This window comes from Protopterus annectens, chromosome 6.part1 (genome assembly GCF_019279795.1).
Source record: "Protopterus annectens isolate FY-2018-M chromosome 6.part1, PAN1.0, whole genome shotgun sequence".
Classification (NCBI taxonomy): Eukaryota; Metazoa; Chordata; order Ceratodontiformes; family Protopteridae; genus Protopterus; species Protopterus annectens.
In genome coordinates, this window is record NC_056738.1 from 391,153,283 (window position 1) to 391,171,902 (window position 18,620).

Sequence of the window (18,620 nt, forward strand, 5' to 3'; positions counted from 1 at the left end):
GTGTAGCTATATTGTGGGCAATGTAGAAACTTCAGCCTTATCTGTATGGAAGGAAATTCACTGTAGTTACAGACCACAATATCTTAACATGGCTATATCGAGCCAGACAGCAAAATGTCAAGTTACTAAGGTGGAGCCTAGGGTTGCAGGCATGTGATATGACATGACAGTGCAGCACTGCAGTGGGGTTAGCAATGCCAATGCAGATGGTCTCTCAAGACAGGGAATGAGGTGAGGAATTCCCAGATAGTCAACCCTCTCAAGCAATGTTTCTCAAGGGTCACTTGAAAAACTAACTTGAGTTTTGTTTTGGGGGGGGGGGTGACACAAAAGGAAATACTGCCAACCCAGCTATCTGGAATTTTGTAAATAATTATATGTCATTTGTGAATATTGATATGATTCATACAGAAGTGTGTGTAAAGGTGTAAAGTACTGACCTAAAATGTAACCACAGCATGCCCTGCTGGCTTAAAATAGAAATGTATCTAAACTATTGTAATTGTGTAAATGTATAAAATGTATATGTTTTAACAGTAGAAACTAGAACATAGAGGGTTAACCTGCAAAACATCATAAAAATAACTTGACATCAAATTTATTTATTTATTTGCAGTTGGTTTACCAGGATAGTCCATTGGGCCAAGATGAACCCGTTTTCAATGGGAGTCCTGGGGAGAAAAGCTCCAAAAACAAGCAAGGTTACAATACGTTTTAGATTACAATTTTTACAAATGTTACAGTATAAATACTGAGAAGCCATTACATATTAGGAAGCTTGCACTTAAGAGGTACATTCTAATGCATTCTTTGTAAATAGCTTAGAAAGTACAAGGGAAGGATGTTTGAGTTAGTTGCCAGTATAAAGAGGGGGAGAGAAAAGAAAAAGGAAATTGCCAGTGTAAGTTATGTGGGGTGGGAGCAGGAGCATTATGTTAAATTATTTTATGAATGTGCTATAAAAGTTACCTTTCAGTTTCAGTTCAATAGCAGTTACAATGTCTAGAGCTAGATGTTTTTGCATTGTCTTGGAAGAGAAGTAATTACTAAGTTTGAGATGCAGAAGTGTTTTATTGTTTTATGACTTCCAGGGTCTTCAAACATCTGAAAGATATGTATTTTTCACACAGAGATGTTAAATTTTGTTAGTTTCTGACAACGGAGTTTAGCTTGGGAACTAAAGTCAGGTGACAAAAAAAGTGATGTCATCCAAGCTAATCCAGCAGTAATATTTCATATTAATTTAAGAACCCTCTCAGAGAGACTGTGCATTTTGTGTTTTGTCATTGACCTGAAAACATCCACTCATCACCACCTTCTGCACTTCTGCCTGCATGTCGTTACATAAGTAAGTTTTTTGGGCATAGTAACTCTTTTAGATTCAGATAGGAGTATAGTAAAGTATAGCTTAGATGTTTCCTTTATTTATTTGAGACTGTCCTGCAATGTTGTTTTAAATGTTTCCTGTGATTTTGAACTCTGATGTAACTGATTACTTACTGAGTATTGTCTTGTTCTTTTACTATTTATTATTAAATATGTTTAAATCTATCTTTGTGGCTGATATGTGTGAGACATATTTAAGCTCTTAGAGTACTTGCATATCTATTTGGTGACACTGTACAGGCCACTCCTAAATAGCCTTGCTGTTGGTCAGACTGCCATTTGGATAATAGTAACATTACACAGTAAGATTGGACACCCTTTGTAAGGGCCTATAGTAGCTGATAAAGAGTTGGCTGGTGGCAGCTGGAATTACCTTATAGCCTGGGCAGAAGGGGGCATAGCTAATACACCTGTGACAGCCTTTCCCAGGTGTGTGTGTGTGTGTGTGTGTGTGTGTGTGTGTGTGTGTGTGTGTGTGTGTGTGTGTTTATGTGTATGTCCGTGTGTGTGTGTGTATGTTTGTGTGTGTGTATGTATGTATATAAATCAAATCTCAAAGTGTGCATGTGTGTCACCTACTTGGGCAGGGACACAAAGCACTGGGTAGACAGAGATGGTGCTGGAGGTTTTGGCTTGGCCAGTCAGCTGAGATTTCAACCTTATAGCTGTGCCAGTGTAGAGTCTTATTGATGATGAGGAGAAAGAGGGAGAAACCGGCTCCAGACTGACTCTGATCTCTGTGTGCTCTTAAGGGAAATTGCACTTTACTATGTGTGTACTTGCATCCTTCCAGTGTGTACGTTCCCCACTGTTGCCAGTGGTGAGTATTGAGGCTCCTTGATTACTGGGCCAGTGTATGGGCATCACAGTATGCATTCCATGTAAATGCATTTCACTGAGTAAATTTTAAATTGGTCTTTTCTCAGTAAGTGCGTTCAAACAAAGGGTTATGTATGTTTTCCTGTAGTTTGCTGTGCAATCTGAAAATTAGTATATTTAAAAATTCTGGGTCACATGGGTGCAAGGGTGCTTGCCCCCCTGCAGAACAGTATTACTCTTTTATATTTTCATCTTGTGCTGTCAGTGTTCACAGGAAGACAGTGCAACAATGTGGTAAGGATATTTTTCTTTCCATCACTGCTGTGTAATTTGGGAGATAGTATACTAGAGATAATGGAGGTACAGGGATGCAGTATACATATATAATGAAAGTCTCCTTTATGGTAGTACTATAACATTTATTTGAGCTGTAAGACCAACTCAACATGGGCATATTCTATCACACTGAAATGTTAGCCTGAATTTGGTGCATGCATATATCTATGTGTTTGTGTGTGTGTTATGGTGGTAGTATATTTTTGCAATATCAAAAATGTAACTTTGATTGGTAAAATTTATGATTTTCACATATTGGATATATGCTGCTTTCCTCACTCTGAACAAAGTCACACACCCATACCTTTTATATTATATATACTTATATATGAATATCAGGGCAGATTTGTGTTTTGCTTTTAAAGTTGTGTTTTTTCACTGTCACTCATCCTCTGGTGTGGTTTTGTACTGCTTTTAGAATTATATTAGGGATGTAGTTAGCATATATAGGATTTTATTAGTTTATAAAACGATTTATTTACTTTGCTTACTTTTGTGCTTTCATAAATGAATCTGTGTTATTGTAGGCATAGGTATAGGTTTTTAAATGTGTTGATGTAAAACGTTTTCTATAATATAAGATTTATATTTATGTGATTATTTATTTATTTTAATATTCTCTTTTTTAGCACATTTGCACATCAATACTTTTAAATAAAAATGATTTTTTTCTGCTATCATTTTTGTGATACTTTACATTACATTCAAAACTCTACATATATAACAATATATAATATTAAAAATGATCAACAGATAAAGAAGCAGTATTCATTAACAAAAATAAAACAACCTTCATTTTTTCAAATATGTCTGGCAACCTAGATCTTTATATTATGCAATAGTAAATAGATTATTGTGGTGGCTCAGTAGCTATCTTATGTTTGTATATTTTGTTCTGGACATCCTTAATCTTTGGAATCTAAAACCTTTCAATTAACTACTAGTACAAAGAGTGTGACTCCTCTTTTTTCATAGGAGATTGGGTCTTACTGCTTGGTTTTATTGGTTTGCCTAATTGCCCAGTTTTTCCCTTCGTTTCCTGTTATCTAAATAGTGAAATCTGGGTAATGTAACTAGTAATTTAGGTATAAATGTCTCACGCCTCCTTTAGCATTTATTTACTCATTATCAAGTTCACACGTTCATAAGTGTATACTAGGCAAATGACCACTAAGGCACTTATAAACCTAGCTATGCAATGCAAATGTGACCCACTAATTTAATTTATGTGGGAGTGATTTATTGACTGCCTTTGTTCATCAGACACACAAGTCCCAGACCAGGGGTGAATTTCCAGTTACCCATCCATTGGTCCAAGTTGTTTTTAGGTTTAGGAAAAACTCTGCTTTAAATGGATAGGAAGCCTATTCCAGAGAATGGGAATTCTCTTAGAAATGTGTTGGTCTCTCCAACATGTCCTATTTAAGTCACAAGTAAAATTTAAGACTTTTAATCCACTAGTAATCTCAGTTTTGTGACTTTTATGCTTTATGTAGATGTTCAGTGTTTTTCTAATATGTTGATGTTAGTGTTTTAGATTTTTGTAATAAAGTAACCTCGTTCTTTTTTTCTATTGTAGTGAATGGGACATATTTGTTATATTAGTTTGAATTAGTAGTTTTAGTTGTGTTTAACTGTTTGTGGCATTGTGTTTGTAATATAACCTTTATTTACTAATTATTCTGTATTTTGTCATTGCAGTCTAAGAGTCTTATTTTTCATTAAGGTCTGTGGATATTTTTTCCATTATAGTCTAAGGGCTTTAGATTAGGCTAGGTTTACTGAGAGATGCAATCAACATTTTCATATTTTTGGATAATACAGTGAACATGTACATGTTTTAAATATCTACACTTTGTACTAAATTTGTGTTTTTATTCTACACTGATTTGTGGCTCTAGTGTTAGGATATGTACATAAGCATATATAATGGGAGGCACAAAGTTTGTTGAGTCCCAGTCCATCAGATATCCAGTTTAAACTGAAACTATCAAATGCAACTCATCAATTCCAAGAAAGGAGCACTAGATGGACCTACCTTCCTGCAGGGCCCATAGTGGCACTCACTTTTCCTGGTAGCACAGCTGGGGGATAAAGTGACATTTTGATTATTTTTTTGTGATTGAGTTGCAGTTTGATGGAACTGTAAAATTATGAAATAATATAGATCCTATTGCACACTGTCTATGACTACTAATGTTGGTATCGTTCGTTTAAAAGTTATTAAATGACAGCATGACACTAGTGGTTAGTTACTTTCTCACAGTTGCCCCAAAGTACCATTTTCTGACAAGGTGCTTTTCCAGTCTTTGACTGTAGAAAACTGAAAGGAATTCTATACATAATAATGCATTCAGCATGATTTGGATATGCACTTCCACTGGTGACTGCTTAACTGTGAATGACTGATAAAACAGTTAACAGAGTAATGGTTCATTGCTTTCACATTCACTGTTACACCATTTCAGTACTGAATAATCCATTTTCATTGATTTCAGTTGCATTTAAAATGTATCTTATTTGCACTGACTGCCTCAAGAATATTTCTGCTCTTGGTACACCCCCCACCCCCGAGCCGGGACCCTACTTGTATATTGTGGCTGATAGATTGCATTGCAGTACAGTGGCATGTGATTCTGTAATGCACATCACATGTTCTGAATCAGACCCAGAAGCAGGAGTGCTGTTTATCTGCATTGCAGCCATACTACTAGGTCAATTCACATAAGTCATTCACCCAATAACTAAGAGAAGCTAGATGAGTTTCTGTTGTATGTTGTATGTGTGTTCTCTGTATGTTCTCTGTATGTTCTGTCTTCTCTCTTGTATGTATTATACTAACTGTTCTCTGTGTGTTCTCTGTATGTTCTGTCTTCTCTCTTGTATGTATTATACTAACTTACATTTAATTTCTCCACAAATGGACTAACATTTCTCTAACTGTTAAATCATTGTCATCTAAGTTGTATCTACTCTTAACCGATGTTTTCATATAGGAGATCACTAGGTTAATGGGTTAAGGGCCTTTACAAGCCTAGCCAATATAATAGATTGTTACCAGTATATGGTCTCTAGGGGCAAGATGATGGCATGTATTTATGCATATGCATTGACTATCTGAGAGAGTGCCCCTGTCCATAAGGGACATAGGCACTACCCCAGGTATGAATTTGCAATTCCTCGTCCATTGATCTGAACTGCATTTGAAGATGGTCAGGTAAGGGTTCTGCTTAATGTAAATAGGAAGCCTGTTCTAAAGAAGGGGCAATCTTTGAGACACATATCTGTCTATCTGGCATATTTTGTTTCAGTTGCTAACTAAGTTTGGATCCCTAGATCAGATGCCCCTCATGCTGTTTGGCTTTCAGGTGTGTAGAAGCTCCATCGGGGCTGGATTTTTGAGTGCCTTGTAGGTCAGGTATTGGTCACTCCTTAACAGTCGGTAGGAGACAGAGTAAAGGAATGGGGCTTTTAGTCTATCTGCATAGTTCATGTTGTTTACACCCTGTATTTTCTTTGTGAGGAACCTCTAAGGCCACTCTAGTTTGTGTAAGTGCCTAGTCAAGTACATGCCAAATGGTGCATTGTACTTGGTTATTGGTATAATGAGAGCTGAGTACAGTGAGACTATAATTTCCATGGATCGGGATCTTTACCTTTACTTACAAGTTGTGCCACATAAAAGGATTTCCTCACCACTGTGGACACACAGCTATCAAAGTTCAGGCTACTATATATCTGTGTACCTAGATCTCTCACCTCTGAGTCTACTGTAAGGGGTGTGCTACTGATGTTGTAATTTGCATGGGTATTTGACTTCCCAAAGGGTATGTTAGAATTATTTAAACTGTATTTGTTTACTTTATTATTTTTAATGACTGCATAATTATTATTCGTAAAATGTTTTGTAATACTTTGGAGCTTTTCTCCTTCTGCCTCCATTGAAAATGGGCTCCTATCCAGTCAGACTTTCCTAGTACACAAATGTCAATACATAAATCAATAAATGCATACATAGATACATACACATGTATTTCACCTCTACTTGTATAGCACATAAAAAGTAAATTACCTTAGTGACTGCACAGTGCATTTCTATAATAAACTAAAATAACTTGGCACCTGCAGCTATAGGGTGAAAGTCCAAGAACTGCTTAAAACAAGCAAAACAAACAAAAACAAATCAGCTTATCTTGATGGTACATCACAATGTTAATCCTTAGTGGATAGGTAGTATTTCACATGAATCTGTATGAAGTAAACTTTATACATTCTTGTAAAGAGAAATGTGAATATGATTTTTTTTTTTTTTACAAAGGAATTAATGAATAGTACTAGATAAATATGTAGTTAAATTATAACAAAAGTCTTAAAAGCTATTCTTTGTAGTGAGGCTGGGCCCCTTAGCAGTCCCCATTATAGGAGGGTGCACACCCCTCCTCCACGATTAATTCTCTGCCTTTGTACCCACTGCTTGCTGGATAGACACTGGCTTCCATTAACCCCAAATAGGCTAAAATGGGTATCAAAACATGAATGCATAAGCTGTCAGACCTTCATGTGTAGAAGCAGTTACTGTTCAAACAATGGTGCCAGTTTTAGAAAACATGGCATTCTCTTCACGTACCCTTATTGATCTTAATCTAGGAGCAAATTATCACCTGTATATTTCAATAACTGATCCATAACAACCCTTTTCACTCCTTTACAAACTAAGCATATCAAAATGAATAATCAGTAACTGGATCGGAAATAATTTCACCATTGTGAGTAACAAACACCACTACTTGCTGCCTCATTTCTGACAGAGTTCCTTTACATTTTGTGTAGCAAAATCCCTAGAATATAATGGGTCCCACAGGGCTAGTCATCCTTATTTTATTTGAAGCTATTTCTAAATCATCTTCTGTAATATATGATATGATATCTCAAAAGTTCTAACTCATTCTCTGCCCTTTTTTTTTTGGTTATTTTCAAATGTGGCTAAATATTTCCAAGATTATATTTGACATGTTTTGGGGACAATAATTATTCTGTTGACTTTTATAAAATTATCATGTTCTTCAGCTTTATACTTCATTTTTCTGATGTAATAGGAAAATATGTTATCATCTACTATGGTAATTATTTTGGTGTCAGTTTATGTATGCATGACATCTTGATAACTATTTAGAATGCTTGTTGTGATTTTTAAATTAAGTGATTTCTGGGAAGTAATGGAAAGGTCCACTATTTGAGGGTACAAATATCTAAAAAAAATCTAAAAAAATCCAGACAGACAAATGGTAGGGGAGATAAATAAGATACTTCAGTATTCTTATTGACTTAATTTAATTTTCAAATATCTGTCATTAATTACAGTTAATAAATATACTAAGATCTGCAAACATTCCTGCCAGAGTTTTAAATAGTTATATCACCTATTAAGGAAATCCCTATTTCACTGTCTTCAGTAGAGTGCCACACCAAATATTCTCATGTTTCATATTTTGGCACTGGTGTCTGGGATGATAATGCACTGGCTACTAGTGTGTGTGTGTGTGTGTGTGTGTCTGTGCGTGTGTGTGTCTGTGTGTGTGCGTGTGTGTATGTGTGTGTGTGCGCGCGCGCGTGTGTGTGTGTGTGCGAGTGTGCGCGCGTGTGTGTGTGTGTGTGTGTGTGTGTGTGTGTGTGTGTGTGTGTGTGCGCGCATTTGTCAAGCATGAGAAATGAAGATATTCTGAAGGACCTCCAGGGCATTGTTTTTATTGTTCAGTTACGGATCTTAACAGTGCCCTCCAGTTATTTAGACTGAAAACCTATTTCACTCATGGTATACAAATTAATACAACATTTTACATTTACTTGCAGGATGTACGAGATGCTGTTGGAGTTGGGGTGGACCCACTGGTTAACTCAACTAACACGACCAGCACAAAGTGGGACATTGGCAGCGCTTTCTTCTTCGCTGGAACTATCATAACTACAATTGGTAGGAAAGATTAATTACCTTTTCTTTTTTTCTTCTCTTCTCTTCTAAATATTTATTTTCTATTTTTGTACTCTTTCATGAGTTATATCCAGGATATCATCCAGCATTCATTTTTGCTTTGTTGATCACATGTTGGATATCTTTGACAGCAAGCCACATTACAGGGTAGTTCATGTTTGTACACTAAGGTGAGGAGGAATATAGTATCTGATTGTTAACAGATGTTGTTGTGCTGTGAGACCTAGTGAAACGAGACAGAGTAAGCATAAAACTGTAGAATATAATCAAATTCAAACATGTCCATTTTGTAAGATTTTATAATGCCGAGTAGAAGTATTCTTTAACAGCTTATGCATATAATTTTGAAATGATGCTTTTTGCTGTTTTAGCCTTCTCAGTAAAATTTGTCTAAAAGACTAAGTAGGCAGTAACTTCCAGACAAGTGCATTCTGATTATACTCTGTTTCTTATTTGTGCGTACATTCAGATGAAATTTACAGGCCATATGCTCCCAGTTCAATTTCTGCAGTATGATCAAACGTAGTATGTTTGAAATCTGATTTAGCAGTTCAGAAGTTAAAACCATGAGGAAGAAGTGATATGATGTGTGAACATAGCCTTTGAATAGTTGTTAGTGAACATGAAACTAATTGCATTAGCATTTCTTCACAGCAAATCTAGTCCTTAAGAGGGGATGGTGAAAACTGTATTGAAAATCTTTTGACTAAAAATGAAAACAAATCTTAAAATAAACAACAGATACAGCATCATAATCATAAAGGTGTTCAATGTACAAATCTGCAACATTCAGTTTGGTCATTAATTCACTTTAACCAATAAATCTGAGAGCACTCATTTTAGTTCTTAGTTAAAGTTTATTTTACAATCTTGAAAGTTAATTTTGCACTGACGTGTAAAGTATTTAGAATGTCAGGTGAACTCTGTATCTATATTTTTTATGAGGGAAGGTAATACATACTCATTGTTGAATTTTAGCACAATTGTTAAAGAAAATAATAAAGATAAAACATATGCATTGCAATTTGGTAATGCCTTTCTCAAATTTGGTAATTGTCAATATTTTCATAAATATTTTGTGCTGGCATATCCTTCCAGTAATCACTGCTAACTGGTACTTCTCATGCCTCAGATAAATATAATCTTGCTACACAGTAATGTAATTTTATACTCGCTTTGCAAAAATCAGCCCACAGGCCAGAGCCAAAAACTGTCTACCTTTATCTGCCAATGAATGTCGTATGGAAAACTCTTTTTAAGTACTGAAGAGTAACGAGGGTATAAAGGTAAATTACAGTTCATTAACACGCTGTTATTATTCAATATGTCATTTCAGATTTTTAATTTGTGCATTTTCTGTGACAATAGCTGCTGTGCTTACACTCTTTTCTTACACACCAGAATATGAATTTTCTAGAGGGCAGAAAATGCTACCTGTCTGTGCTGACATTATTCAGTGAATCATTTTCTAGGCTCATAAGTGCACGGCTAGCTGCCTCTTGTGGGGCATTTTAACCCTAGCCAATTTCTCTTTTTGTGCTTGAAATAACCTAGTCCATTTGGTTATAGACTGGCCTTATCCATACCTTAGTTGATAATTATATATTACCCTTAATGAGAATAACTGGGATCATACCACACCATAGATAATTTAAGGGGAGCCATGCATGGGATAAAGCATTTAGGAGCCACATCTGTCCATTAGTAGTATAGGGGCAGTTCACGGTAAACTTTCTGTTTACCATCCACAGATCTAAGTTGGGCTTGAATATGGGCAGGGATGAACTTTATTTTATGTGGGTGGGGAATGTGTGCCAGAGTAGCAGTGTCCTCTGTGAGATATACCTGCCCTTTTAAACCATTTTGTTGATGTCTCAGAGATGTTTAGATCCATAGTCTGAGTATTTTGGATGCCATTTGACTTGCTGATGTGCAGAAAATCCATCAGCAATGAGCTGGAGGATGCCTTGTATACCAGACACAGGTCACCTCTTGGCAGTCTGTAGGATACCAAGTATAATGACAGCAGTCTCTGTAGGATACAGAGTATAATGACAGCAGTCTGTAGGATACTGATTATAATGACAGCAGTCTGTAGGATACCGAGTATAATGACAGCAGTCTGTAGGATACTGAGTATAATGACAGCAGTCTGTAGGATACCGAGTATAATGACAGCAGTCTGTAGGATACCGAGTATAATGACAGCAGTCTGTAGGATACCGATTATAATGACAGCAGTCTGTAGGATACCGAGTATAATGACAGCAGTCTGTAGGATACCGAGTATAATGACAGCAGTCTGTAGGATACCGAGTATAATGACAGCAGTCTGTAGGATACCAAGTATAATGACAGCAGTCTGTAGGATACTGAGTATAATGACAGCAGTCTGTAGGATACTGAGTATAATGACAGCAGTCTGTAGGATATTGAGTATAATGACAGCAGTCTGTAGGATACCGAGTATAATGACAGCAGTCTGTAGGATACCGAGTATAATGACAGCAGTCTGTAGGATACAGAGTATAATGACAGCAGTCTGTAGGATACCGAGTATAATGACAGCAATCTGTAGGATACCGAGTATAATGACAGCAGTCTGTAGGATACAGAGTATAATGACAGCAGTCTGTAGGATATTGAGTATAATGACAGCAGTCTGTAGGATACCGAGTATAATGACAGCAGTCTGTAGGATACAGAGTATAATGACAGCAGTCTGTAGGATACCGAGTATAATGACAGCAGTCTGTAGGATACCGAGTATAATGACAGCAGTCTGTAGGATACAGAGTATAATGGCAGCAGTCTGTAGGATACAGAGTATAATGACAGCAGTCTGTAGGATACTGAGTATAATGACAGGGCTTTGAGTCACTCCATCTAGAACATGTTGTTTAAGTCTAGTATCCATCTAATAATGTACCTCTGTGGGCATTCCATTTGCGGTATGTGTCTTAAATAGATACATGCCAAAGGGGGTATTATATTCAATGATTGGCCTAATGAGGTCTGAGTAAAGGGGGACAATGACATGCCTAGATACAGACACAATCCCTTTGTTTATAAGTTGTGCAATACTGAAGGACTTTCTTTCAACAATAGACATATGTTGGTCAAAGGTTAGATCACTGTCCACATACTTTCTCAAATCCAGAACAAATGGGTCAACCCTTAGTGGTGCATTGTCAATATGGTAGCTCCTTGGGGTAGATGACTTCCCAAAGGACAGAGTAATACATTTTTTGGCATTTAGTTTCAGTCTGTGAATTTTACACCAGTTATTTATTTGGGACAAACCTTTCTTCAGTACGGCCAATCCATTTGGGGATTCAGTGACTGCTCCTAGCTTGCAATCATCTGCCAACTTAGTCAGTCGAAGCTCTTTGATACTGGCTTTTACTTAACATAGATGCCAAACAGAAAATGTCCCAGTACAGAACTGGAAGGGGACTCCACTGCTAACTTGTCTCTTTGTGGAGGTACCCTCCCCAATTTTGATTATCTGCATCTTATGTTGGCAATCCAGCTGGTGACATAAAGGGGTTATTCCCGTTTATTTAGCTTTGCTACAGTGCCTGACTACCTTACATAATATTACGTGACATAAAGGGGTTATTCCCATTTATTTAGCTTTGCTACAGTGACTGACTACCTTACATAATATTATGTGACATAAAGGGGTTATTCCCAGTTTATTTAGCTTTGCTACAGTGCCTGAATACCTTACATAATATTATGTGACATAAAGGGGTTATTCCCATTTATTTAGCTTTGCTACAGTGCCTGACTACCTTACATAATATTATTTTCTAAAGAGACGTCCTTTCATCTCACCATTTATTCACAGAATATTAATGTCACTAGTTTTATTTTATGAATGTCTGCCAAACATTACAACTTGATACTGTATTGATGAGGTAGGGATTTTTTTATACTGGGTAATATTTGTTACAGAAAATTAACATTATACACTCTGATTTTTGGAAGGTAGTCTGAGTGTGCATTTGTTAAGCTAATTTATCAATTAGAGATTTGAAATCAGCAACTTACTGCATGTACATTCATCATCTGGCATGGAATGCAACATATAAATGGATTTTTTAAACTTGGCTCAGTATTTCTTTTACCAATGCCTGTAGAAAGAAACAATTTTCAGTATTTTTTTACCAATACCTGTTGAAAAAAATAAATTTACAAAACATCCAGTTATTAATGCAGAAAATATACATTTTTTTTATTTTAAAAGGGAGTATCAAATGGCAGACAAAGAGGGATATAGATTTTTTTGACCCTGGGATGGACACTACAGGACTTTTAAAACAGATCATTTTTATAAGGTTATAAGAGTATGCTTTTATTTATTTTCTTTTATTTTTTGTCTATTATCTAATAACACCTAATAACTGGACACTACATTTTTAATCACTAGAACTTTTGTAATTATTTGTAAGTTTTGACAGATCATTTTGGAACCATTCTTGGTACAATTTAAGGACTCATTTTTTTCATTAGATAAACTAATAAAAAATAAGAGATGTCAGCATTTCTGGTAAAAATTCTAATAAGCATAGGAATCTGGAGTACAATCTTTTTGATACCTAAACTACATAATAACTATTATGACAGAATAAATAATTTAAAATGCATGGCTTAGATTTGAATTACATGTTAAAGAAAGTATGCCCTATGTAGTTATAAGTCTGTCTCTAAGAGCTGATATAGGTTATTTCCAAATCTTTGGATATATAATATACTCATAACTGGAATATATATTGATCCAAAGGCAATATGCTAAATGCAAAAAAATGATATACTAATGTTGAATTATCACTTGTAACACTTATAGAAGTATAATGTACTTTTTAGCACTAGAGGTTATTAAAATAAAAAGGTAGGCAGAACGTAGTAGTATAACACCCCCCTAAATAGCCCATCTCAATACTGGAAGATTGCCAAATTCCAGTAATAACGGCCACACAGGTAAAAAATGCACTCTACAAAGCTAAGAATACAGCATCCATGGGACCAGATGACATCCCGGGCTGTGTACTACATGAACTACAATATGAACTGGCACCTCACCTAAGTGTCATGTCATGAGTGGTGCAGAGCTACAGTTATCCCACTCCACAAGGGGGGAAACCACCTTGGATCCCAGAAAATACCATCCCATCAGTCTGACAAGCCTTATCTGCAAGGCCATGGAGCGTATTATCATGGAACTTATAAACAATGACAGTGGTAACCTTCAAACACTGGACCCCACCCAGTTTGGATTCGTGAAGGGCCAATCTTGTCTCCTGAACCTGATTGACTTCTTTGAATCAGTCTCCAGGGCCATGGACAAGGGTAAGGTGGTCCACACAGCCTATCTAGACCTTGCCAAGGCCTTTGACACCATTCCTCACTCAGTAATCATAGATAAACTTACTAAGCTAGGCATTAATCCCACTTCACCCAATGGGTTGCTAACTGGCTTACTGATAGAACCCACACTGTAAAAGTAGCTGATTCCAAATCCAGCTCCAGACAAGTGACAAGTGGAGTACCTCAGGTTTCAGTCCTGGGACAGGTCTTGTTTGGCATCTACTTCTCCGAAGTGCAGGCCAACACTAAGGGACTCTGGCTATCAAAGTTCGCAGATGACTACACACTGGGAGCCATTACTGAATCCCCAAATGATGTGGATAATCTACAAAAGGGCCTTACAGAAACAGATGCTTGGTGCCAGAGCCATGGGCTCAAGCTCAATGCCAAGAAATGTATAGTTATCCCCTTTGGGATAAAACATGTACCTGTAAATTGCCATATAGGTGGCAGTACACTAAACACTGAAAGTGTGATAAGAGACTTAGGGACACAGGTGGACAGTGGTCTCACCTTCGATAACCACATTGCCACAACAGTCAGGAAATCCTTCTATGTGGCACACTCATCACTAAGGGCTTTTCATCCAGAAAAAAAGAGGTCATTGTCCCACTGCACTCATCCAACATTAGACCCATTATAGAATACAAAGCCCTATTTGGTGTGTACCTTTGAAGACATCTGCAACAACTGGAAAGGCCGCAGAAATACCTCACTAAAGGAATCACAGGCCTAAAGCAGATGCCCTACGCTGACCGTCTTAAAAAACTCCAGTTATACTCTGTTGCATATCGTCTACTCAGAGGCGATCTCTGCTTAACATACAAGGCCATGTCAAACCCAGAGCTGTTGGACATGCTACACTTAAAGAAATCCCAATCCCTCAGAGCCACATGCTCCAGGGATCTAAACCTTGTCATCACAATAAACAAAGCATGCTGGAGGGATAAATTTCTGACCCAGAGACATCCCAGACTCTGGTATAGATTGGCCATACATGTCAAGCAGAGTGCCTCTTTGACCCTCTTCAAAAGGAACCTTGACGATTGGATGGGAGAAAGGAGATTTACCCCGGGGATCACGTCAGTTGACCTGCTAGACAGGGGTCCAGGGAAGTAAATAGTGTGGGTAGAAATAGCCAGGGAATTGTTATGGCTAGGCTTGTATAGGCCCTAGGGCTGATAGCCTAGTACCAACCTATGAACCTATATATATTGCTTATATTTCAGTTAAATATGAGACTTCAAATCCTTTATTTAATACACTGCTAAAAACATTTACTAAGACTGGGAGTACAATATCAATCTTGTCAGAGTATGTTTTTTAAGCCTTTTTGTTAATAGTTAAAAATGTTTTTTTTATCTCCCATAGCAAGGTCATTAAATTTGTTTGTCAAAATTACTAAATGTTGTATATCAGTGAAAGGCAGAAAAATTAGAATAACACAAACAACACTTTTTCCATCTAGAAAAAAAAAATATATATATATATATATATATATATATATATATATATATATATATATATATATATATATATATATATATATATATATATTTTTTTTACACACACACCAAACAGTTCTTGTGGCAATACACAGTAGACAACATGCTCTAAAACCTTCAAAATGTCATTTAATAGCAAGTAAAACAAATGACAGAGGTAAGCGCTTTCACAAATAACTTATTTGCTTCATCAGACCTTATGAGTGATAATATTTTGCTTTTGTTTCTACATATATATATTTTTTTATTGGTCTATATTATATGTTTAAAGTTTGAAAACTTTGAACGTTAAATAGTCGAATTTAAATGTTCGAAGTTTCAAACATCGAACATATAATAAAAAAAAAAAAAAAAAAAAAAAAAAAAAGCAAACGGACCTTGCCTGACTAGCACCACCCACCCCCTGCTCTTTAAATATACCAACTCCGAGACTGCACTATAGTGCGGTAAAGGGAAAATTTCCCTTACTGCACTGTAGTGCAGACTCGGAGTTGGTATTTTTAAAGAGCGGGGGGGTGTCGGGGGGCTTGCCCCCCCTGCCTACAGCTGTTAGTTTTGTTTTTTTTTTTTATTATATGTTTGATGTTTGAAACTTCGAACATTTAAATTTGATTATTTAACATTCAAAGTTTTCAAGCTTCGAACATATATATATATATATATATATATATATATATATACACACACACACACACACACATACATACACACACACAGCTGTATATATATATATATATATATATATATATATATATATATATATATATATATATATATATAGATACTTTTATAGCTCAAAAACCCATAATCACGAAGACCAGAATACCGAGACCACTATACCGAAGCTTCTATACGGAAAACTCAAAAACACAACTTTCAAAACACAGTATTTTCTCATAAACAGTGTAGTAGTCTTAAAATAGGGTAGTATCTCTTTAAAACATTGTAAGATGTATCAAAACACTAAAACCAAACATGGCTAATGTGTCCTCTGAGGCTCCTGGAGTTATAAGACAGCTGTATACTACACCTTAGTCCCAAAAATGAAAGGTTATCTTAGCAATAGAAGGGTACATGTATCACATTGAGAGAAAATTACAGTTAAAAACATACTGGTGCTGTAAAGATAAGTGTTCTCACAAATGTAAGGGTAGAACTGTAATGCTATCTTTACCAGACAAGTGACAAGTGGAGTACCTCAGGGTTCAGTCCTGGGACCGCTCTTGTTTGGCATCTACTTCTCTGAAGTACAGGCCAACAATAAGGGACTCTGGATAACAAAGTTTGCAGATGACTGCAAACTGGGAGCCATTATTGAATCCCCAAATGATGTGGATACTCTACAAAAGGGCCTTACAGAAACAGATGCTTGGTGCCAGAGCCATGGGCTCAAGTTCAATGCTAAGAAATGTATAGTTATCCCCTTTGGGAAAAAAACATGTATCCATGAATTACCATATAGGTGGCAGTACACTAAACACCAAAAGTTTGATAAGAGACTTAGGGACACAGGTGGACAGTGGTCTCACCTTCGATAACCACATCGCCACAACAGTCAAGAAACCCTTCTATGTGGCACACCTCATCACTAAGGGCTTTTCATCCAGAAAAAACATGCTGGAGGGATAGGTTCCTGACCCAGAGACTCCCCAGACTCTGGAATAGATTGCCCATACATGTCAAGCAGAGTTCCTCTTTGGTCCTCTTCAAAAGGAACCTTGACGATTGGATGGGAGAAAGGAAATTCACCCCGGGGATCACGTCAGTTGCCCTGCTAGACAGGGGTCCAGGGAAGTAAATAGTGTGGGAAGAAATAGCCAGGGAATTGTTATGGCTAGGCATGTATAGGCCCTAGGGCTGATAGCCTAGTACCAACCTATGAACCTATGATATAGAAAAGTTGCTGAAAACTGTAGCATGTAACCATGCAGGTGATCCCGTGAATGTTGAAAGATACTGTATGTGTAATGAACTAAAACACAGGGAAAATATATCAAGAGATAGTCCTTGTGTTTTGGTAGATGATGCTATTGCCTCCAGTTCTCTGCAACATATACCTAGTTTATGTACCAGAATAGCGTTGCTGCAGCAGGTTGGTAGGGTTCACCGTAAATGGTCGGAGGAAATTTACATCCCCAACTTGACCTTAGAAAACCTAGATTTAAGTATGTTTCCCTTTACAAATGGCATGTTTATTAAGAAAAGGATGATAGATGAAAGCACTAATAACATTGTACTTGTGTTTAGCACTTTGAGTAGCCTATATTATTTAAGCAGGGTACTATTTGGCTTATGGATGGTAACTACTTCTGTAAAGGTGTTTTGTGTAGGCAATTGTATAACATACATGACCTCATTAAATAATGGACGTTACAGTAAGTCTGTGCTGTTACTTTATTATTTAATGTCTAAAAAGTTATTAAAAGCATACAATGTGATGTGGCACTGTGTATTCTACCTACTTGGCTTGCAGGGCAATGTCAAATATGTGTTACTGGATATCAAAGTAGCCTCAGTTAGAAGTATGCATGTAAATGTTAGTGGAGCTACATTGAAAGGTTGTTTGTTTCACTTTGGGCAGAACATCTGGAGGAAGGTGCAAAATCTTGACTTGGCATTAGTGTACAATTCCTCTCTTAGTTTTCAGTTATCTGTGAAAAGCTTGGTAACCCTTGCTTTTCTCCCTGAAATGGAAGTTATCCCTGGATTTAATACATGTCAAGAAATGTTCCCTACAGAATGAGTGGAACTACTGAAATATTTCTCCAATTGGTATATTTTAGGTAAAGTCTGCATGTTTGCGACTAGAACTACATCCTTTGCCAAGTACCCTCCTCTGTTTAACATAAACATTTGGGATATTTCCAAGTTAAACTCATTTTTTTTGTCAAGAACTCAAAATTCAGTGGAGGCATGGCATAGGCATCTGAAGTGTATTAGTGGGTGCCGTGCAACAAATCTATCTGCAAAACCGAGTGAAGAGCTGCGAGCACAACTGGTGGCAGGTTGTCCACCATCCCCAAAAAAGAAGAAATTAATTAAGAGACATGAACAATTTGAGACTCTTTTGGAGAATAAAGACAGTTAATCTTGTGTGGAATATCTCAAGGCCATTGGCAGATTGTTGAAGATGTGAGTTTTTAGTCACTAGGTTGTAAATATTTATGCAGAAAAGGTATTATGTGTGTTTTATGTATAGTACAATGTGGTCG

The 18,620-nt window shown here is 36.6% G+C and overlaps 1 protein-coding gene across 1 annotated transcript in view; it reads left to right on the plus strand.

Moving 5' to 3' along the window:
- The window catches only part of KCNK4 (potassium two pore domain channel subfamily K member 4), a 576,554-nt gene that overhangs the window by 405,182 nt on the left and 152,752 nt on the right, over positions 1-18,620 (plus strand). The window contains exon 3 of the mRNA XM_044075806.1: positions 8,392-8,512. Coding sequence (XP_043931741.1) covers positions 8,392-8,512 — 121 coding nt within the window. The remainder of the gene's footprint in view (positions 1-8,391; positions 8,513-18,620) is intronic.